Source organism: Thermobia domestica, chromosome 8 (genome assembly GCF_964235325.1).
Source record: "Thermobia domestica chromosome 8, izTheDome1.hap1.1, whole genome shotgun sequence".
Classification (NCBI taxonomy): Eukaryota; Metazoa; Arthropoda; class Insecta; order Zygentoma; family Lepismatidae; genus Thermobia; species Thermobia domestica.
Window position 1 is genome coordinate 294031265 of NC_137461.1, and position 24866 is coordinate 294056130.

The window sequence follows — 24866 nt, forward strand, 5'->3', positions numbered from 1 at the left end:
ATCTAAAGTTTCGCCAACATCAGACAAAAAGGAACTTAATAGTCGTATTTAAAAAAAAAAATGCTGTATATCTAATGCTACTTCGTTTTAAACAAACAATAAACATTTAACAAGGATTGTGAAAGAAATCACTAAAACACTAAATTATTTTAAAGAAAATATAAAAATAATGCCCATATAAATCAATGAGAAAAGAAAATAGAGATAACGTACGTTGTTAAAACCGTTAAATTTTATTAAGTGACTTCAAAGAAGTACATCCTTTATTCTGTTTGTTAACATGTGATGCCATCACATGTTAACAAACAGAAGTGGCGTATTTACGATTTTGTTTCGGGAGGGGCTTTGCTAACTTTCGGGGGGGGGGGCTTTGCCTGGAAATGTGAAAATTCTGCAAGATATTTCATTTACTTTACTATATTAAGTAAGATTTCGGGGGGGGGGCTTAAGCCCGGAAGCCACCCCCCTAAATACGCCACTGTGTGATGACATCTGAAGTTATAGTTATCTATAGTTTCAATCAAGACTAAGTTAAATCAGGGGCGTAAAGCATGCCCCCCCCCCAGTCATTTCAGGAGGAGTTTAATGTTTCATTCTAAAAGTAGCTTCTCCTGGAATAGCATCTACCCTTCAAGTAACTGCTTCCCTTTCCACGGTATATCTCCTAAATCCACCCATACCGTAAAGTTGTCTTCCTATTGATATTAAGAATTTTATTCCAATTTCCAAAGCATCAGTAAAAGTACCCACACAGTACGAATCCTCAATTGCTTCAGTAATATCGAAATAATTTTTACCTGAATAAAGTAATTCCGAAAACATAACATTCAGCTTTATTATAATCTCTGAGTGAACGGATCCTAATAATGCAGACTACATTTTCTTCGATTTCGAATATTGAACTGAAACCGAACAAAACAGTCCTCAAAAAGGGCCCAACAGTTCTTAAACTGAACCGAACAGTTTAAAAACTGAACCGAACCGAACCGAACCGGTTTGAAATCCAAACCGATTTGATTCGGTTTAAACTACAAACCGAACCGAAACTGGTAAACCGGGTTTTGGAACACCTCTAGGTTATATACTCTTGAATGGAAAAGTATGATTAAGGATACGCAAAAAGAAAAAAATGAGAGAGAAAGCAAGATTAAATACCATTGGGATCAGTGCCGTGCACTGGGGAGGGTGAACGGGGAAAGAGCCCCGGGCGCTGAAGTAAGGGGGCGCACAATTTGGGAGAAAAGAAGAAAAAAGAGAGGAAAAATTACTTGGACCTCGATCAAACTCATATGTAGGGGGCGCCTTCGTATACGCTCGCCCTGGGCGCTGAGTTTTCACAGCACGGCACTGATTAGGATTTAGGATTTAGATTTCTGGGCTTTTGGCATCTGTGGCCATTTAGCCCCTTACGTATGAGAGATAACGTCTCTCTGCCAGCACACAATCCAGGGAAAGGGAAGGGACCTGGGACCTATAAGTTAGGTACCACCCCGACATTTGCCTGGTGTGAATGAGGAAAACCTCATTCAGGGTTGCTGTCCTGAAAAAGCTTTTTAAACTTTTCGACCGAATGCCCCACCGGGAATCGAACCCGGGAGAGCTCGCACCGAAGGCGAGACTGTTAGCGACTACGTTACGCGGAGTCACTAAATACCATTGGGTTATAGGGTTTAACTCGTCTACAATGATTTGATGTCTATGACCTATGGCATTGAAGCAACCGGAATTTTTAACGCAATATCTTTCTACCTAAAATATTAAACATTTGACTCTACGTAATGGCATGTTATATTATTTTAACTTTATTTTTATGTTGTGCTAGGTATAAAGTCACTGTAAGAAAGCCATATTACAATGGACTTCCGTTGAGGTTTTAGATCCTTTGGCTTTGCTTGAGTTCAAATGGAGGTTCTTTATTTTCCTTTTCTTTCTTTGTAATATCATAATATTTATCCCTCCTGCTGTTTTACGGTATACATTTAGATAATAACACAATCTATTTACTTGAATTCACTGACCTCTCTTTATCAACGAAAACAGGTTGTTTAATTAGGGTCTGTTTGCAAGCAAAAGACAATGGATTTTACTTTCAGTCTTTGCACAAGTAGTGCTTCCGAACATTTTGCTTGTGAAACAAAAATGAGGCTCGCATTCGTTTCCTTTGCTAGCCTTTATTGTTCTTTGAGTTTGGGTAAGTACTTTTTGGATCAAAAGATCCAATATATTTCAATCAAAAATTTTCTTGTACACCTTATTATATGGATAACTACATACAGTGTAGCCAAACCCAAGCTATCAGTTAATTCAATATGATGTGCTTATTTCGTAGAAAATACGAAAACTCGATTTAGGGACCGTTTAAAAATTTTATCCAAAAACTAATATTGGTCAAGATCGCAATATTTTGATGCATTTTTTTGATCATTCCTAAAATTTTTGGCCAAGATCGCAATCTTTTGACCCATTTTTTTGGATCATTTCTAAAATTCTTGTTAAATAAATCTGTTGGTAACGTAATATAGTGCTAAGCAAGGGCGCCCATCAGGGGAGGCAAGGTGGGGTGCTTACCCCCCTCTAGAGGAAATTGTACTTCGCAAGATGCAAAACCCAATAGATTTTTTAGAATATTTACCACAAAATCTGAGACTACATTTGAAATGACGCACATTCTTGCCCCTCCCTGAAAACCACAACATGGGCCCCCTTGGTGCTAAGCATTTTTAATAATTGTTTTTGTAGCTACTAATTCTACCCTGCAGATAGGCAGTTAAAACATAATAAAATGAAAAAGATTGAAGCTAATAAATATTTTTAAAAAAATAAATAAAAATAAAAAATAGAAAATTAAAAAAAGCTTATTCCTATAACTTTATTCCACTGACTGTCCGTATTTGTAAATTTACTTAGTGTAGCGTTTCTCAAACTTCTTTCAAGTGAGGTCCACTTTTATCAGTCATAATGTTCTACAATGCACTCCTTCCAAAATATTTTTAGAGAGGAGCATATGTTAATAACAGAATGCATATGTTTTTAAAATAGCATAAATTAAAATTCTGTTGGCTGTATATTGTTATTAATATAAGAAAATTGTTTTATAGTACTATATCTATATAAACTATTAGAATTTGTATAATATTTACTTTAATGAAATATACGAAGGGTGATCGGAAAGTAAGGTTAGAGAGCCTGCAGTGAAACTTGTATATATTCTATCATACAACCAATACAGCCAACAGATAGAACATACATTAGGTTATTTTTCGACATAGTCTCCATATCGGTTGGGGCATTTGTCGTATTGTGGGATGAGTTTAAAGATTCCCCCCTGATAAACATTCTGTCCTTGCGTGTTCAGCTACATTGTCAGGAAGTGTTTTACCTCCTAGTCTAAAGCTAAGCTACAGCCTTCTAGGTGCTCCTTCAAGTGCGAAAACAGGTGAAAATCGCTTGGATCGAGGTGCGGGCTGTAGGGAGGGTGGTCGATGATGTCCGAGCGAAACCGCTTCAACATCGTAGTGATGCTCTGGGCTGTATGAGGACGTTTTCTCTACCAGCCACAAACTTTGAACACCATTTTGCGACATCCTGACGAGACATTACGGCTTCTCCGTAAACCTCCACCAGCTGCCAGTGAATTTCAGGCACGGTCACATGTTTCACCCACAGAAATCGAATAACTGAACGGACTTCTTCGCGAAGCAGTTTTCCAAACAAGTCACTATTTGTGACTAGCGCCGTAGGTGGCGGGTGGTTGAAACTCTGAATAGTTGCCAACTCCATGTATTTAAAATTACTGCACACTCGTCATTCCTCTATAACAGACGGAACACCAGAAATATCAGCCTTGTAACCTTAGCTTCAGATTTTTCGGTATAATCTATATCTGAGATTATCAACTGCAATGGCGTATGTGGAATTTCGTCAAGTGAATTAATGTACTCAATTTCGTTTAATTTTAGGATAAGGATGATTTCTGTGTATAGGCCTATGTATATATTAATATTTTAAATATTTATTTTTCAATTGTGTGTTGATTTACGAGGTGAATTATACACCGAAACCTCTGATAGCGATTGTTATGCAACTCTCTTAAAGAATTCTATTTTTCATCCTTTTTGTACGAATGTTCGATGTTAGAAGATCACAAAAGCAGACTTCGAAGACCACAATTTGGAAAGCACTGATTCAGTGTATTAGTCTATATCTCTTGTTAGTCCTTGTCCTTAGTCCAGTGGCTAGAGGTTGTGCCTTCGGTGAGCAAGGTCCCAGATTTGTTTCCCGGTCGGGGAGTATTGAACGCAATTCAGTAGTTCAGATCCCACTTCAAACTGTAGGGTCTCACCAGTGGCGTATACTGGTTTGATGGTTTGGGTTACCGCTATCCTTTATAACACCTGTACATTACAGTATTATTATTATTATTATTATTATTATTATTATTATTATTATTATTATTATTATTATTATTATTATTATTATTATTATTCTCGTTTAGTTTTTATGTAATTATACAATCTTCAAAACAAAAGAAACCCTTACAACACATTTTCCTTTTATCAAGTAAATAAACATGATTTCCTCTTCACTAGAATGACTTGTATTATCTTATTATTACGGAAAAACGACATCTCTATCTTCATTTGCTGCATGAAGTGTCCCTACATTTTGTTTGGATAGCTTTGTAACCCTACTCACTAGAGTAAGTGGAAGTTGTTCTAGTAATAAAGAACACTGAAATATGTGATTAGCCAATGAAGGAGCCTCAGTCTGCAAGAGCCTTCGCAAAGTAACGCAAGTAATGAAACAAGTATATATAACAGCTGTGCCGACTATCGTAAAATACTGTAAAACCTAGACCTAGGTCTTGGTAAAACACAAAATTTGCATTGCGTTGACGCAAATCGCTACAGAACGAGGCTCAAGATGTCAGGACAATGACCGGAGTTCTCCAAAATGCACTGTCATTACTCGTGTAACTTCCCTTTAAACCCCAAGAAACCGATTTCTCTAGAGGAAACTGACAGCTTACTGATGGGCAAACCGATTCACCTCTGAGATCGCCGCTCAATAGTTCGCTCACTAAAAAGAATCGATTCATTTGAACGACTCAGTGACTCACATTTTTACAACAGGGAGAGGGGGGAGTTAAAAACTAAAATTGTATTATCAGACTAAATGCATTACATAAAATGAATTTAAAACGTATAACTCCAATTTTAGATTACAAGCATACTGCTATTAACAAATTTAACTTTAAAAAATCACAAAAAGTTACACTTTTAGACTAATGCAAATTACAATTAACAGATGTAACACACAAAAATGCAATTCAGATACAAAATACACATATAAATTAGACTAAATAAAATTACTATTAATAAGTGTTAAAATACATCACAAATGCAAAAAAGCTATATGCAAATTACAGCCTAAACGAATCAAAATACGCAATGCAAAATATCACAACTTTAGACTCAATGTTATAGCAATACAATTTTAGAATTACTGCAAAAGTGTTACAACTTTAAATTCAATGCCAAAAATATTATAATTTTATTACAACATCGTGAGAAACTAAATTTTTCCTAAAAGTGTTGGCCACCCCCATTATAATACACATTTTAATCAAAGTAACAAGTTCCCCCGTAGCTAAGCGGTTAGCGTACGCGCCTTTGGCCTGGGAGACCCGGCGTTCGATTCCCGGTGGGAGCTCATGTGGTTCGGGTTTCACGTTAATCAGTAGGCTCACCTCTCATATAGCCTCGCTGCTTAAATAAAATGAAGTATTTTAGTTTAATGGCAAACGATTAAGCCCTGTAGGCTAATGGGGCGTTTACACTTAGTCGATTTGCGTTCGATTCAGTCGAATTGACGTCACTTTCAACTTAATCGACCGTGTAAACGGGACTTCAACTTAATCGCTTGTTGATCGAAGGCGACTAATCGACTGGCAACTGAATTAAAAGACGTTCTATTTTCTGTGGTTGAAGTAATTGAACATATCCATCAATCTGATTCGGCCTAGTTGCTTCGATTTAGTCGCAAATGCAGCGAGTCGATTTAGTCGTGCGACTAAATCGACTAAGTGTAAACGCCCCATAAGGAAGACGATGATTGAAGCAACTGAATGCAGTTTGTAACACATACTACTACTGAAGAAAACTCTTTTGTTGAACGCGCTACAGACAGTCATTTGTTACACTTTTCCCGCTAAAATGCGTCTTTGTGATTAGATGCCTAGTACGACACAGTACGTTGTAATAGTTATATCGTTCGTTCGTCGTGGATGTTGGCGCTCTGTTGAACATGTTCATCTTGTGTTGTGATTAGTTGACTTTGCCATTTCTGGAAGTAGCGACGATGAATCTCCGCAAACCAAGAAACGAAAGGGAATTCGGCATGCTGAGAAGTACCAGAGAAATGCTATGAAACAAGCTAAAAGTTAAAGGACTGCCACATACATCATATTCTAGCAAGTATATTCCAGCTGTAAGAACAGGTGATGATTGCCGGTGTAGATTAAAGTGGTTTTCAAAAATTACCGAAAGTGAGCGATGCAGTATACTGGTAAGTTTCCTTTCATTAGAAATCAAAGATTCTCAGGATATCTTTCTCCAATGTTGGATATTCCGAGTTTTATCATCAATTGTAGCAGTGGCCGAGAAATCATGAAGATGCACAGCAACGCATGAATGACGACAGTGGGGATGAAGCTGAATGAATAAAAAGACTGATATTCAAAATAATATTATTTTCATATTATGAATCAAACGAGTTTTGTTTATTTTATTCGTTGTGTATTTCGAGTATCTTCTTTTGAGTTTCTTCATGTGGCTTGCAATGGTTTCTACTGTAAATTACATGAGTAATGAACCCCTGTAAAACAAAAACCTCCGCGTTTATTTTTAATAATAACCTACAGTATCGTGGTCTTACAATAACTTAGCTTGGTCATTGTATTAGAGAGTGATCTTGAAAGGAGTTGATACGTTAAAAACTTATTAAAATATCTTCTTTCAAACCTCAACTAAATTTCCTTAGGTCAGGCACATAGCCAAGAAGGGGGGGGGGTCCGGGAGGTCCGGGAACCTTTCCTTCGAGACCAGAAATGAAAAAAATAAGAAAGAATAAAACAAAATGAAATGAGAAAAAGAAGAATCAGAGTTAAAAATAAATTACAGGAAGCTTTTGGTTACTCTTTTTATGAGGAGATTTGTATTATTTGCAATACATGGTGGCGAAGTCAGTGAGATATCCTGAAAGAGTCAGCGAATTTAAAATTTCTAGAAAGGTTACCGATTTTTCAGAATTTCTAGTCAGGGAGATTTCAAGCTTCGGAAAGCGTAGTGCCGTTCTGTAACAGTGTGGAGATTTTTTATCATAATTTTTCGTCATCCCTTCCTTGCAGTATCAAACGTTATTTCAAAAAAAAAAAAAAATCCTTTAACCTGTCATTTGGAACAGACAGTAGTTGACGGAATAATAAAAACAAAAATTTATGTGGGAAGAAAGTTCTGTTAACATTTGATTCAACAGAGAAAGGAAAGCAGATATTGTAAAATATTTTACAAGACATTATTAAGTATATACTTTTTATAATAATGAATATGTACTTTTTAATAGTTGAGGTCATAATGAAAGGAAAATTGTTATATTTGAATAAACAGAGGAAGAACGTAAATACATTATAAAATCTTTTTCAATATTTTTTTTATATTATTTTACTCGAGATTTCTTCATGGTTTGTTATTAAAATACTTACCAACATATCCTCATTTTATCGTCCTAACAATATAACCGCTACCAGGTTATAGAAGAATTTTTGTGGACACTGTATATTTCGTAAAGACAGTGATTATTATTTTCGATTTATACTTTATTCTACAACGCACGTAAGTTCTTTATTTGGTGGGAATTGCTTCTTTCCCACACAATTGGACAAAGGAGTCTTTCATCGTTTTCTCATATATATATTTAAACATTGTTTTTGCTGAGAACATTTCAGCTAGTGACGAACCATTTCAGTGTTTCTCCCTGACTCATTATATACACAGTATATAGTCTATAGTTATTGGGAACTGAATTAAGTGCTTTCTTTAATCGCTTATGGAAACATTACAATAGATTAGAGAAATACGGGCTGACCAGATGTTCCAGTAACCAAAGTGGCACCAACTGCGTTGTTTCGTAGCCCGTTATCTGTACTTTCTCACGCCAGTGTTATCGCCTTGTCTAGTGCATTATAGGCAGTTGACTAAAATTAACATAAATTGTTTTCTATATTCTGTTTGTATGTGCATACAGGTGAGTAACTGAGTGATTTTCGAAATGAACTGCCAACACTTTTCCGTTGATCATTGCAACCCGTAGCTTGAGCTTGGATGCTCGAGGAGTTCGATTCCGGTGTTGTACGCAGCCACCACGCACGTTGCGTGGGTTAAGTTTTGTGAAGGGGCACAAGCTATTTAGCCGGTGAAGGACGATTTCTTACGGCTAGCCCCAACTAGTGAAATCCCAGGTCCGCAGACCTTGTGCGTTTAAAAAGTTATATACGCGCCCTCCAATATCAGTATTTCACTATGGAGATTTTCTTTTCGTTTATTTACTGAAGATTCACCTTTACGCTGCAGGACTGTTCAGCGTAACAACTGGATTCATCGTGGGACGATCCAGACAACTTTTCCCCAGTGCTAATCCCCCAAGTGTGTCAATGGTGTGAGAGAAGCATTTGTGGTGATATCTGAATCATAATCATATTTATATAAAGGGCTATATTGCCTGAAAAGGGCAAAGTGTTATTTCAGCAACGAAAATTCTTATACTTCCTCAGTGTTCACTGTTGTGTCCATTCCTCTTTGCTATTTTTTTTATAGAATAGTGTTCTAATAAATAAGTATAGTGTCATTTAATCCAGTGTGTTTTCGTTGTTTGTATGAGTGATGTTTGTGTGCGTTATGGTCTGGATGACCGTCTGATCGTCCGTGAGGTTTTCGAGACGAGACACCCGAACATCTCGGCGCCTAATGCTCATCTCATTATTGAGACCGACGAGCAATTTGGAAACAGTTTGTAACCTTTTCTTGGAGAAGTCCTTCATCGTCCTGTCCAGGTAAGTTAAAGTATCCGGAAGATACTTATTGGTAGGACCACGAGCCACGGACAGCGACCAGATTACGCGGGGTGGTTACAAATAAATGTTCGCTCGAACAGTGACCCGAAGTGAGGACGGTTACAAATAAGTGGCCGCCCGAACAGCGACTTAACACCCAGGCGATTACAAAATAAATGGCGCCCGAACAGGGACCACGAACTACAGTCGATTACAAATAAATGTCGCCCGAACAGCAACCCGCACTCCTGTTGGTTATAAATAAATGGCGCCCGAACAGGGACCCGAATCGAGACCGTTGGTGCTCGAATACTTTTAAGATCTATATTTTAATATACCATTTCTCTTTTAGTTTAGTACAAGGAATTTGAAAAAAAGTTTCTCTCTCAGGTAATTCTAACCATATGTTTTTTCAAGTTTATTTTTGTTCAAGATGGCATACAACGAAGCAGATTTGTTTACTAAGATAAGTTTGCTTTTTAAAGAGAATATTGATAGATTAGAGAAAGAAATGAAAGAGAGCCGTGCTGAGTTTAAAGAGAATGTTGATAGATATATAAATCGAAATAAAGAGAATATTGACAGATTAGAGAAAGAGGCAAAGAGCGAATTAGGGCAGAAGATAGATGCTTTACGGGACGTGTTTCGTGAAAATAGTCAGCAAACGGAAACTGCTGAAAACAAAACACCGGAATGTGAACCCCAGTTACAGTCAGATGTTCCTACTGGATACGAAACACCGGAATTTGAACCTCAGTTAGTGACTGGTATTCCTAGTGTAAACAAAACATTGGAATTGGAACCTGAGCTAGAGACTAACACTCCTAATGAAAAGGAAACGCAGAAATCTGAACTCCAACCAGAGACAGGTAGTCTAAACCAACCTCGTAAAAGATCTGGCAACGATTTTATCTATTCAGAATCTAATAACATCCCTAATAGTAGTAGTAGTGAAAATTACGAACATATGATTGTAGACGACAGAAGTCGTAAGCGCACAACAATAGCTACCACCAACGACAGAGTGAAAAAGCGCAAACGAGGTTACAGTTTTAGCAATAGGCAAAGATACGCAGACCGGAGCGTAAACAATACGAAATTTAAAGGGAATCAGAACCAAGACCGCACTCAAAAAGGCAGTAATAGAAACAGAAGGAGTCGTAAATCACGGCCACGTAACCTGAGTTATCACAAACTAGACAGGAACCGCAACTTGTGTGACAACATTAAGAGTATTTTTGTACGTAGTAGTTATCATTGTAGGAATAGATGAACAAACCGTAATTATCAAAGTAGAAATAGCAATCATAGGAAAAAAAAGTAACCAAGACTTTGTATGTTGATACAATTTTTTCTCCTAGGAGAGCGACGCATTTCTAAGCGATAAACATGTATTCATTTTTTTTCTTTTTTGCTTTTAGTTTTGGTGATGCATGGAAAAAATGAAAAGAAGAACTACGCATTTCTTTTAAACTCATTTTTGCTTCTAGCTTTTAACTGTTCAGCAAAGAATAGATAACACGTTTTTCTTTCTTTGTTTTGATAAGATAATCGCTGCATTTTCGATCACCTGTTAATGTCGATGAATGACGGACGACACACAGCTGATTGATTCTTTGTGTGTGTGTATGTGTGTGTCTTTGCTCAACGTAGTACTTCATACCTCAGTCAGCTGTGCATTTGTGTTGCAAACCTTATCACTGACTTACTATTAGTTTAATGTTATTAATTTTTTCTTGTTTTCATTTTAGATGTTTGAATTTAGATTTTTTAGTAAATAATTAACATATCACATACGTAGGGGAATTACATTTTAAAAGCAATTTGAAATCTTGGCGCGATTTCCGTACCCCAGCTAGTGGGAAGATATTTTGGCGTTATAATATATTCTATTGTTTTTCATTTTAAAAAAATCTTTTTAGAATCCCTTCCCACTTTCCAAATTTTTAAACCTATTATCATACGTATAACTCACAATTAATGTTTGATTTTCTTTTAGATTTTTTTAAATAATGCATCGAGATGCCCAGGAAGAGAAATTTTTTAGTTATTCATTATATGTACACTTGTATATTTGTGATTAAAACTTAGTACGTAATCTCATGCGTAGAACATGGAATTTTACAATTATCAATGTTATTTTTTCAGTGTTAATCTTAGATTTTCGTTTTCATTTTGATAGTAACCCGTAATTAAGCATGTGTATTCTTAGGTTAGATTTTTTGAGTATATTTTGATGTCTAGTAACATTTCAGTGAATATTTTAATGTTTATGAACCGTAATTCTATTAAGTGGATTTGTATGCTAATGTGTTGTAATGTTTCCTATTCATTTTGAGAAAAGTATATTTTAGTTCTAGTATGTCCTAGAAACAATTCGAATTCGATATAGATCCCGAAAAATAAACTTATTTTCTTTCCAACAGCATGAAGCCATAATGTTTTATGAAAATTACTTTGTCAATTATTTCGTATGCTCGATGACTTTGAATTTTAATGCGTTAATAATACCACTTTGAATATTTTGTAGCGAAGATGCCTAAGGAAGCTTGTTACAGCTGTTTTGTAGGGAATTTTATCTTGATGTTTCATGCCAACCAGAAAGTTGTAATGTCGTTGACTATATTCTTGTTTGTATCCCATGTTTTTTCTTTTAATAGGTCTCATGTATTTTGTCTTATAGAGACATCTTTACGGTGCTACGAAAGCATTTGTATTTTGTGTGTTTACACATTTTTTCCAGGTGGATGATGTACGTTATGTTCCAGGGAACATACGTGTATTTTACTGAATATTAGTGTTGATATTTCAGTTATGTATAGAAACATTTTGTAAGTGCCTATGGTTGCAGGCCTTCCTCGTTTCTAGTTTTGCCTCGCAGGTGTCGATGGCATATTTTGTGTGTAAGTACGTGTAGTATTACACATTTTTCCCACCTATGGTTTTGGTCAATTCATGACGTAATGACCATTTATTTTCAGAAATGTTTGGACTATTGAGTCAACTTCCTTGATTCAGACCTTCGAAAAACTTGGATCAATATTGAATAGTTTTCAACACTTTATTAATAAATTTTTTTGCAGATAATACCCACATGTTCTGGTAACCCTACAATGTTTACGTTTATGGAAGTGAACAACAACCATTATTCTAGGCCTAAGCTAATAATAACTTTGTTTCAGAATAAAATCATTTGTTGTATTGAGCATTATCGAACTAAAGTCTCGACGAGCAGATGGCATTTGATCGTATGGCGTGCCGAATTTTCTTCATACATGTCAACGAAATCACGATCTTTTCTTGATATGCAGAATCATGCTTATTTCCTGGAATCACTATGAACGTCATTTTTGACACTTGTTTATTTTTTATTTTTGAAAAACGATTTTTCGTTTTTTTCTGCCAAACAACACGAGCCACAGTTAAAAAAGGGACATACAGGTGAAAATCTTATTTTGTTTACATATCGTCAGTTTATCATGTGTTTATATTTCCATTCATTTTACTTTTTCAATGATTTTCATATTTTTCAAATATATTATAGTGATATCGAAACTTTAACAATAATTTTAATATTTTAGTACCTTTAACACGTTTGCTATTTGCACATTCATTCACATTTTGATATTTTAAATACAGATATCAGTATATTTACTAACTTTTATTGAGATATTTGATAATTCTTTAAGTCGATGTTTTCTTGAATAGTTATTGAGTGTGCATATTTACTTCATATTACACAAAATAAAGTGATCGAAACGGAACACAAACATTTTACGAGAAGTATTTGTGTGTTTAAAAAAAAGTAAGAATTTTAATAGCCCTACAAAAGCTTTCTGCGAACTTAAAAAAAAATATCATACAGGTGTTTCAACCATACCTCGCTTCTCACACCAGTGTTAAAAAAAATGTCCCCTTCTCCCCTCATCAACTCATCGTTGGAGAACCATGAAGGATACTCACACAGGAAGACAGCATGGTTTCAACATGTGAAGAAACGGAAGATAAGGAAACCCAACTGCACCAATTGTTCAAGAGGATCTTATTACTTCATGGAACACTTGGATTGCACATTGCTCATGCAGGAACCTCATCACTTTGTAGTGAGTGGACAAGTTCTTTAACTATTTTAAATAGCCCTTTTTCAGGTGAAAAACCATTCATCGTCTATGCACGTAAGTCTCACACCATATGACAGTGTTGCCAACTAACTAATTTTAAATTTCAGGTGAAAAACCTAATTTTATTCATATTTCGTCATACGGCCAAGGGTTCTCAACCTGTCTACGTGTGCACTCGACAGGTCGTTCCACGTTTCATACGCCATATATAACCGCTACCAGGTTATAGAAGAATTTTTGTGGACACTCTGTATATTTCGTAAAGACAGTGATTATTATTTTCGATTTATACTTTATTCTACAACGCACATAAGTTCTTTATTTGATGGGAATTGCTTCTTTCCCACACAATTGGACAAAGGAGTCTTTCATCGTTTTCTCATATATATATTTAAACATTGTTTTTGCTGAGAACATTTCAGCTAGTGACGAACCATTTCAGTGTTTCTCCCTGACTCATTATATACACAGTATATAGTCTATAGTTATTGGGAACTGAATTAAGTGCTTTCTTTAATCGCTTATGGAAACATTACAATAGATTAGAGAAATACGGGCTGACCAGATGTTCCAGTAACCAAAGTGGCACCAACTGCGTTGTTTCGTAGCCCGTTATCTGTACTTTCTCATGCCAGTGTTATCGCCTTGTCTAGTGCATTGTGGGCAGTTGACTAAAATTAACATAAATTGTTTTCTATATTCTGTTTGTATGTGCATACAGGTGAGTTAACTGAGGGATTTTCGAAATGAACTGCCAACACTTTTCCGTTGACCATTGCAACCCGTAGCTTGAGCTTGGATGCTCGAGGAGTTCGACTCCGGTGTTGTACGCAGCCACCACGCACTTTGCGTTGGTTAAGTTTTATGAAGGGGCACAAGCTATTTAGCCGGTGAAGGACGATTTCTTACGGCTAGCCCCAACTAGTGAAATCCCAGGTCCGCAGACCTTGTGCGTTTAAAAAGTTATATACGCGCCCTCCAATATCAGTATTCCTCTTTGCTATTTTTTTTTCTAGAATAGTGTTCTGCTAAATAAGTATAGTGTCATTTAATCCAGTGTGTTTTCGTTGTTTGTATGGGTGATGTTTGTGTGCGTTATGGTCTGGATGACCGTCTGATCGTCCGTGAGGTTTTCGAGACGAGACACCCGAACCTCTCGGCGCCTAATGCTCATCTCATTATTGAGACCGACGAGCAATTTGGAAACAGTTTGTAACCTTTTCTTGGAGAGGTCCTTTATCGTCCTGTCCAGGTAAGTTAAAGTATCAGGAAGATACTTATTGGTAGTACCACGAGCCACGGACATCGAACAGAAATACGGAGTGGTTACAAATAAATGGCCGCCCGAACAGAGACCACGAACTACAGTCGATTACAAATAAATGTCGCCCGAACAGCAACCCGCACTCCTGTTGGTTATAACAAACCAATATATGTTGATAGTAAAGTACTTTAGATTAATCGAGCTCCTGGGCCTTCAGAATTTGATGTCACGCTCCGCCCCCCCCCCCTGGTTACGAAATCCTGGCTAAACGAACCAATATATGTTCCAGTAAAATAGTTTAGAATGATCGAGCCCCTGGTATGACGACCACAGTATTTCATGTCACGGACGCCCCGCCCCCTTCACGAAATCCTGGCTACGTGCCTGCTTAGGTTATGTTAAGTTAGTCTTTATTTCTCAAAGCAATTCGCATAACAGTATATTGTTCGTACTCTTTGTAGATCATATAAGATTCGTAGGTTGCTAACTAAAAATAGTTTGTTGTTTCATTCTCAGTTCAGTCAGTGCAGAAAGGGCACATGGGTAAAATTTCAAGCTTCTTTATTAGAAAAACTAACATCGATCGACAACTATTGTTTCGCACGATATAATAGCGTACCTTCACTATCAAACCATATGACATGCCATTTTGCTAACTGCGCACACGTACGAACTAAAAAGTTTTTTTTTGCCTTTTTCTTGAAAACATGGTTTTGTACCGGTAACATGTGCCCTTTCTGCAATGTCCGATTCAATTTTTCATAAGGTTGTTGGGCTGCGATGGCTCAGTGGTAGAGCGTTCACCTCTAATACATAGGGTCCATAGTTTGATCCCAGCTCGCGCCAAGTGTGCTTTGTGGTGGACAAATACCGTGTGCGGGTTTTCCTCGGTGTTCTCCCACTTTCTTCATTTCTCATCATCACCGTCTCCTTTAGCCTAGCTGGCATAACCGTAGGACGTAACACTTAAATATTTCGTTTCATTTTTATCCATAAGGTTGATTAAATTTTCGAACAGTTTTTTTTTGTAGTTCAATAATATTGAGAAAGGTGTAACATATTCATTCAAGGGATGCACAGTTGCTAAATGGTAGAGAGCTCAGCTGTGGTGTGAGAGATCTGTGGTTCATTCCCAGAGTATATTTGTTATGGACAACATCATGTCTGGAATGTTCTTGGCGTTTACTCCCGTATTTCCATTTCATGTTCATTCAGTTTGTATTAATGATTGCACATTTTCTGTTACAGGATACTCCAATGGCCATGTCACCACAAATACTTTCTCCAGAAGACAGGTAAAGAATCCTGCGTTATTAATTAAAGTGAACTTCTACTATTCCACTCAGCTGTTCCACAACTTGTTTGTAAAAAAGTACCCAGTTCTACTTAAACTTGACACAGGGGCGGATCCAAGATGGGGCGATCTCCTTCCCCAGGAGAGAAAACTTTTTTTATTTTATATATATAAATAAAACCCATTCCAGACTTTTGAGCTTTTAAAAGTAGCTCTAAGTAGCAGTATTATAACCCACCGTCCCCCCAGAAGTCCGTCCTGGACCCGCCCCTGAAAGCTTAGGAGATAACTCTGTTGAAATCTGTTAAGGGTGCCAAAGTAAGAATTAACCCGCGGGTTTACATATCAAAACAAAACAATTTTGCATGATAGCATTTGTATATACTATTCGAAGTTTTTACAGTGTAGCATGTTTTCTTTTGGAAGTTTCGAAACATTCCTAATACAGTAAAACCTCGCTTAACGGACACCTCTATAATACGGTCATCCCTCGTACTCTTGCGGGACAAAATATAGCAAATATTTTGTCCCTCAAGAGTACGAGGGTCATCCATAAAGTAAAAACTGTTTAGTTATACAAAATGAAAAACACAATATTTATTAGAAAAGGCAATTCTGTTACATACGTGAAGCTTCCTTCACTTCTCTATATAATCACTACCTTTATTTAAACATTTGTCGTATTTGTTAACGAGCTTCAGAATTTCCATACTATACTCTGCTGCTGCCAGCTCTGCCAGGTGGTTACTGCATTCTCTAACTCTCTTCATCACTTCCAAAACATTTACCGCCCAGAAACTCTTTCAGCTTAGGAAAAAGGTGCCAATCGCTAGGACTAAGGCCCGGGCTGTAGGTTGGATGACCAAAAATTTCCTATTTCAATTGATCCAGTAATTATTGGCAGCATAATGAACTGGAGGGTAGAAGAGTATAACATAGGAATTCTGAAGGTCATGAACATATACGACAAATGTTTAAATGAAGGTGGTGATGTAGAAGTGAGGGAAGCTTCAGATATGTAACATTTTTGTTCAATAAATATTGCATTTTTCATTTTGTATAACTAAATGGTCTTTATTTTCTGGATGACCCTCGTATATGTGTTATTATGTGAGAAAACCGTCTCATTTATGGAGGGTTCTAAGAGACACGGACCAGTTTTCCTTTTACCCAAACGTTTTAGCGACCTTTCCTTAATGTACAGGAATTGTTCACAGCGTATACGTATTTTGCACAAAAAAAAAAAAAAAACCTTTCAAAATAAATCTTCAATTAATTCTTTTAACTGATCCAGCACTTAACAAGCAAATTTCGAACAGAAACTAGGATTACACGGCACATAACTATTGCGAACTTCCTCTCACCCTGAAGAAATTCATAAACGATCATTATTTGTGTGTACATTTTCAATATTTATTAATAATATCGGATGTTCTTACAGAATTACCTTTTTTTAAATACAGTCAGTAGGCAAATTAGAAGGCTTCTTAGAGACTTGTGTTTAAGAAGAAAAATTGTCTCCCAGTATTTTACTGTAATGATCTCATAAACAGAATTCCCCAGCGATACTTTCTTTAGATTCAGAGAAACTGCTTTTACCCTCAGTTCCCCACAGAGCTGCCAACCTCAGAGAATAAAATTATCCATTTTCGTCTTTAAAATTATCGTATATTACAAAAAAATGTCGTATATTCGTTATGCACGCTAAAATTCTAGAAACAAGTATAATACTACTAGTAACAGCAATTATATATTATGAACTTATCTATTAATCTTCAGTTTCGAACTCCATATCTGTGTCACTGTCCTCACTATTTTAAAAAAGTATCCTTACTGAACAACAGTATTTCCACCCTCTCGTAAGCGTAGGGAATACCGGGGTGTTCGCGAACACTGAGGTAATGACGAACACCCAAGTTTACGCCCAAGAAAGCTTGTTAGAGCACAGACGATTTTGCTGCACGCTAGCGAAAAGACTTAGAAGAGTGTAGCATAAATTTGGTGATAGTCTGTTGAGTGAATCGCCAGGAAGAACACGTTTTGTTGATTTTTTTCGATTCAGTTGTAAAATTAATTCAACAATCTGGGTAAGATAAGTTGGCTTTTATCTTATGTATATTGTTACAGATAAGACTATATATTCCCCTATGTTTGAGCATTAGTTCTTTGTAATCTTACTAGCCTGTATGCTAAAATTAAGTCATTAACTTAACTTTCAACGCTAACTCTACTAAAGTTCACTTCCAGCTGAAATGTTATATTTAGACATAGTTGACTATCCTCTAAATTGTATCGAAATTTTCTCAAGTTTCCAGTGGCCGTCATCTAACCACTTTCTTCCAAGTACTAAATGTATTCAAATATTCATTTCAAACGGTTCATTCGATTTCCAGTGATGATCGAACAGAAAATCACGATGCCACTTTTACATATTAACCGCGTATTTAGAACTTGGCCCCCTTTTCCCCTCCAAAGCGGATTTTTAAGGACAACGGGAGATGGCTCACATATTTTAAAATAAAGTGTTTATGTTCATCTCTTCCTCTTATATGATATATGTGTTAATGAATTATAGAAATCCGACTGGACCAAATGCTAAATACTGTATATTAAAAATATAATGTCAAGTGCTTCATCCGTTTTGCTGTGATAATAAGACACAACCTCGACGTCATCATTCTTAAATGTTGAACAAAAATGATACAAATTGACCCTATTCTCCATTTAATATCGCAATTTCTAAACACTGTCGCACACGTGCACACTCGTTTTAAGGTTTTTATATATCAAATTTCATTTCACAAACGTGAGAGATTTTATTTTTGTCATAAATTTTTAACCCTCCCTCCTTTGTTAGTATACATATTTTAATAAAAATGGCGTGACAACAACTCAGTTCGAGGTAGGTATTAACTGTATTAAAATTTATTTCAAACGCTTCAGCCATTTTTCGTTATGATAGACAACGTATTTTTCATTTATATACTATGTAGATATAGATTAATAGTATTGTTATTATCTTGTTATTTATTTATTCTAGTTAAATTAAAGTTATTTATTGATATAAAGAGGTGTTACGTTTAATGTTTAACAATACCTAGCATTTTCCATGTTATCAACAATCAAGTAGCGAATTTTGCTGTAGCCACTAGACTAGCAGAAGCATATAAGTTTGACTAATAGTATCATACAAATTTTCCGTGTGTATGACGACGTTTCGTCGTCTTCAGGTCTGTTCCGATCAAACCGGGACACGAGTGTGACTGCTTCCAGTTACGAAATTCTTAACCAGTTTCATCATTGCTTTCCAGTACCACTATAACAATAGGGTCTGTTGAGTTGAGTTGAATTTCAGTTTAGCGTCCCTTTCAGCAGCGAGGCTATGTGAGACGTGGACCTACTGATTAACGTGGAATCCGAACCACATGAGCTCCCGCCGGGAATCGAACCCGGGTCTCCCGCGCGAAAGGCGCGTACGCTAACCGCTTAGCCACAGAGGAGCTCAATAGGGCCTGTTCTAACATTAACGGGTAAGAACCAAGTGTGGTCAGATACTTTTTACTAAAAGCAGAGTTTGATTCTCAGCGGGAGCTATTGTGTTTTAGATCCCACGTTAAGCTGGAAGTCCATGTCTAGCCTCGCTGCTGAATGGATCGCTAAAATCAAATCAACTACTACAACTAAAAACAGACATTCTAGAAAGAGCTCTGCAGACCATTTTCTTCATAATAAACTTTTTCTTCGTACCAAACAGAACAAACATATACTGTATGTATAATAAGCGTTCAGCAAATCGTTCCGAAGTATTCAAATACCTAAAAAAAAGAAAGAAAAAGAAAGAAAGAAAGAGAACAATTATGTAGGAACTTCCACCAAAAATAGGTTCTAGCAAGCAAAGCAGACTATTTTTGGCATTATACAATTTGATCAGTTGCTACATTTGCTAATGAAATGTTGACATTACATGTTCTCCCTGAAATATATGCAAAGGAAAAAAAGCATCTTTTGACCAAAAAATTCGGCGTTAAATACGTTACTTTATATAAAAAAACCGGAAAACAGGAGCAGTTTCAGTGAGCTAGTTTAGTCAGTTTGTAACGACAATATTATAACCATGGGACGTCAAACTTCTGTTGCGTTCTTCAAGGTTTAAAGTTCTTAATATATTTCAGATTCTATCGAGAGTCAAATTCATGGTGTATAAAAAAATCTGTAAGTTCCCTTATCTTAAGTAAGGATAAGGGTACTGGTAGCACATGAGGCATATTCGTTTTACCAGATTATTAATAACCCATATATGAACACAGAACCAATAGATAACCTATGTTAATTTGTACAGCTTATATATTGATATTTCTAGTACCGCTATATGCAATATGCAATTTAGGTTTCTTTATGTTATTTTGTTTCGTCTATTCTATATTATTTTCAATTTTTGTTTTGAAGTGTTTAACCATTTTTTTACTTAAGTAGTATATTCTTTTTTTATGTGGTTCAATATTTTTCTTTTGTAATTGTTAATATTTTCTATGTATTGTTTTTTTTTTTTTTTTTTTTTTTTTTTTTTTTTTTTTTTTTTTTAAAGAATGTATGCACGTGGTTTAGTGCTCGGAGAAGGCTGCAGACCCTTAACTTCGCCACGTATTAATAAAACAAGTCATAAATAAATAAATATTTCAAGGTGAATTTTTCCTATCTATTTAATAAACTTGTGTTTCAGCATATAAAGGCAAAAATTTTTGCTAACTTCAAATACCTTGCATTTCATTGCAGTTTATTTTATTATAAACCATTGCTTAATTCTGTTATAGAATTGTTCATAATATTTGTCATATTATCTTCGACATTTTCTCGTATAAATGTATTATTTTTTCATTTTTTTTATATAACGAAATGTAATGCTATAGTGACATTTTGCACTATGCTCTCTGTTTCGTTAAGAACTAAAGTAAGTATTTTATATCTAAAAGAAAAAATTAGTTATATTTAGTTCCAAAAATAAAGATGATGGAAGCCAATGTGCTGAACATACAAAAAAATAAAATAAAATAAAATAAAATAAAATAAAAAAATAAAAAAAAATAAAATGAAATTAACCTCCTTGACCATATCTAATTATGGACTACAATTGAAGAGAATTCAATTTATTTTCGAGCTGTAAACTTATTCATCGTTTTATTAGTAGTCAGATCTAGAACAGATTCACGCTTGTAAAATTCTACTTCATCTTGTTCGCTTGACAATAAATATATAAATAAATACTTGTAGACTATCGAATCACATCTTAAACTGAAACCATATGTTTCTTTTTACTGGAGTTCTACCTGATCAATGAAAAAATAAAATTATAGAAGTAGGACGAAAATTCGAACGCGGGTCGCGGGAATTCTGCACGGATCCAATGAGCTACGAAATAAGATACACAAGTCATCTGCTCTTAAAATATATGGCTTCACGCTGTGAAAGAAAGTTTTTTTTCTTTTTATTAAGTTTACGATATTTCTATAGTGTCTTGTGTGAACTGCAAAGACAGAGATCATGCACTTATCGATTTGGTTAGGGATTGAGCTTTAAAAACTTAAAAACATTTAATTAAATCGCGAGGTGGTAGCAAGAAATGTGTACCGATTTCATTCTCATAAAAGGGGCAAAAGATACTATCCCGCGGAAAACATGCATTTTCTTATGTGACAGACAATACGTTTCGCTGTACACTCAAGATACAGAGCTCTGTGAATATGGTTTGACAGTTATATTTAGTTTTGTTTCGTTTCCATGTTCAGATTCGGGCTACAGGAGCTTTACTGGGAAGACAAGAAAACTTCAACTGCAACGGAGTGACCGGGTATTATCCACAGTGGCCCTTTTGCGACCTCTATGTGGATTGTTGGCATGGAAATGCCTTCCTCAGATCTTGTGGCAATGGAAGGCTCTTTAGCCCATGGTCTCGCTCCTGTTTGGACTATAAGATCGCTCAATGCAAGTGGCTGGCTTCTCCGAGTAAGTAGCTGGGAACTGTTCTTTTATTACCGTTAAACATAATTATATTTATCCAATATATAGTGTATCTAGTTTATCTTGTATGGAAGTTTGAACTGATGAGTTGGTTGATATGTGTATAGATCTTGTGTGGGGGGCACGGTGGCTCAGTGGTAGAACTTCGTTATAGTGTGTGGGGTTCCTGGTTCGATACCAGGCTAAGTAAGTGTGTGGTAAACAACATCGTTTCCGTGGATGTTCTCAGGGTACTCCTGTTTCCTCCCATATTCTCATTCCACCAATTTTTCCATCATTCATTTGCCTTAATCATTGTTTCCCTTAGTCCAAAAGAGCATACATCGGAAGCTAAACTAAAAGATTTCATTTTATTTCATTTCTTTTCATATAGATCTTTTGGATAGGAGGCTCCTTAGCCCACGGTCTCGCTTGAAAAAAATGAAATGAAATCTTTAAGTTTTACGTCCCATGGTTATGCCGGTTAGGCTAAAGGAGACGGTGATGATGAGAGATGAGTGAAATGGTGGAATGAAGAAAGTGGGAGGAAACGGGAGAACCCCGAGAAAAAAACCACGAGCACGGTGTTTGTCCACCACAAAGTCCACATGGGATCGAACCAGGGACCCCAAGCACCGGAGGTGAACGCTCTACCGCTGAGCCACCGCGCCCCCACGGTCTCGCTCGAGTTTGCACTATAAAATCGGTCTTGGCAAGTGCTGGGGAACCGTACTTTTATATATAATAGACATTTATTATGCTATTCCATCACGTGTTGCATCTAATTTCTCTTGTATGGAAGTTTGAATTAACAAGTTGAGTGGAACAAATCTATAGGTCATAAATAATCAAATATTAAAAATAAAAGCGATAGTAACTTGTTAATATATCTATATTCGTTTGTTGGTTCATATACATAGCTCCATAAACTTTATATATAAAAAGCATATTTTTGTCTATCTATGAAATGTACAGTCAGCGGCAAAAACACGTGAACCTCTGCTATGACTTCATTAGGTCGGGTACAGTACTTCTGCTCAAGAATGTTATAAATAGAGGATCTGCCCATATGTATCTTCATCCTATTATATCGATGAAGCCAAAAAACAACCGAGCATAGGCACGTCTGATTGGCTACTTTCGTTTCCGCCGTGATTGTTGGCTGAAAACATTGCGATCCTATTGGGCAGAGTGGGCAGAGTAGGGGTGGCGAAACTGTGACGTATGACTTCAAGATTTTGTTGTAAAGGCAGATCCTCTATTTTATAAGATTCTTGCTTCTGCTGGTATCACCAACGCATTAAGAGATGTAATCCCAACTTACACGTAAGTTTTCAAGCGGTTGTTAAGCCTATGAAACACTCAAACAAGTTTTTGCTGTGCAAATGATGCACGAAAAAAATCTCCGCTTTAAGATTAATCTCTGCTGGTTAGAGCATGTTCTTCAGTGAGTACCATTTTATATCAAAGACATTATAACTCGTAATTGTGTAATATTATTTCACTACATGGAATATCACAATAAAAAATCACTGATCAATTATGATGCATGCGTTAGAAAATTGTTTAAATTAACTGAAAATATTAAATCTGGAACAATTGAAGGAAATAATTTCGCAACTTTCATTTTCCTCATTACAATATATATATATATATATATATGTATTTCCTTCTCCACAGGAGAGGATCTTACTTATCACGCTGAATATGGATTGAAATTAAAATGGAAGCATGTAAAAAAGTTTGGACCTGGCGTGATTCGAATGCGACTCCTCTACTTGATAATCCAATGCGTTTAACCACTCACCTACGCTAACCAGTTCCTAGAGTTCACCCAAAATGTGTTAGCTAGTTAAAATCCTTTTATGTAAATCTGGACAAGCTACTAAGGTCTCTGAAGACATGATCATTAGTTGAATTTATTAATTTTCTTTATAAAATGTTATTGTTGCTATTATTCTATTATTAGTAATCTATTATTGCTTTATTATTATTAACAATCATTCAAATCCCCATTGTCAGCTATAATCTTCGAAGTAGCTCAAGTGGTAGAGCGTTGCCTTCACATTCGGAAGGTCGTGGGTTCGATTCCCGCTGCCGACCATCAGGAATGGATTTTTCCAGGGTTTCCTTCAGTTCCACCAGGCAAATGCCGGGATGGTACCTAGTAAACAGGCCCTGGCCGATACCCTCCGAAATCTTTTCCATTGTTATTGTTGTTGTTAGGTATCCAGTATATAATGTTCTCTAAGCTGTATCTCGTGATTGTTACATAAATAAATAAAATACATATGCAACCTGTTTTACATAATTTATTGTGATGTACAAGAACTTTAACTTGTGTGGAAACTGCATTTATACGTTCCAATATATGTAATTTTCAATTATTTACCGCAAGATCAGTCGTAATCTGACTGTAAACAGAACCTAGTATGGAACAGGAAACTACTCTAAATAAAGCAGACTAGAAGTAACGTAACGTAAGAAATCATCGAGAAGACGAATAAGCATGAAGAAGAAGAATATAAGAAGTATTTTCTTTCTTTTTTTCTTTTTTTTTCAATTCCATCCATCTCGTTCTTTCAGCTTCATCCTGCAATTTCTTCGCTCTGCTCTGGTTACGAAACGTCCTGTGTCATAAATCGGCCAAACGGACATGACTATTTCAGGCTTCGAAACTTGGGTAGTCAACATCTATCTCTGGTACTTTTTCTTCCCTAGATTGCCGAAGATATTAATTTTAAAGCAGCTGAGAAAACCCCAGATTCACATCGAAGATGGAATTACGAAAGTATCCCACTCATACTAGAATTGAACCTGAGTTAGAGGTCTGCACAGGCCGGAATTTTTAGCCCGTGCCCGGCCCGGCTCGTGAATTTATAATATGAGGCCCGACCCGAATTCGAAATATGTTTTAGCATTTAGGCCCGAGCTTGTGAATTAATCAAATGAACCCGAAATAAACCCGAATTACAGAAACTTTATAATTTACGCAAAATTGTATTTTTATTTACAGCAATTAGAGGTTTCATTTTGCACTTGTGCTTTAAAAGTTCTCCAGAAAGAACGGTCCAATAAATATCG

At 36.1% G+C, this 24866-nt stretch overlaps 1 protein-coding gene across 1 annotated transcript in view; it reads left to right on the forward strand.

Annotated features, from left to right (window-relative positions):
• Positions 1-2062: 2062 nt before the first annotated feature.
• LOC145692045 (uncharacterized) overlaps positions 2063-24866 on the forward strand; it is a 34606-nt gene continuing 11802 nt past the window's right edge. Inside the window, exons 1-3 of the mRNA XM_081767337.1 lie at positions 2063-2191; positions 15743-15789; positions 21572-21788. Coding sequence (XP_081623463.1) covers positions 2077-2191; positions 15743-15789; positions 21572-21788 — 379 coding nt within the window. The 5' untranslated portion in view covers positions 2063-2076. The remainder of the gene's footprint in view (positions 2192-15742; positions 15790-21571; positions 21789-24866) is intronic.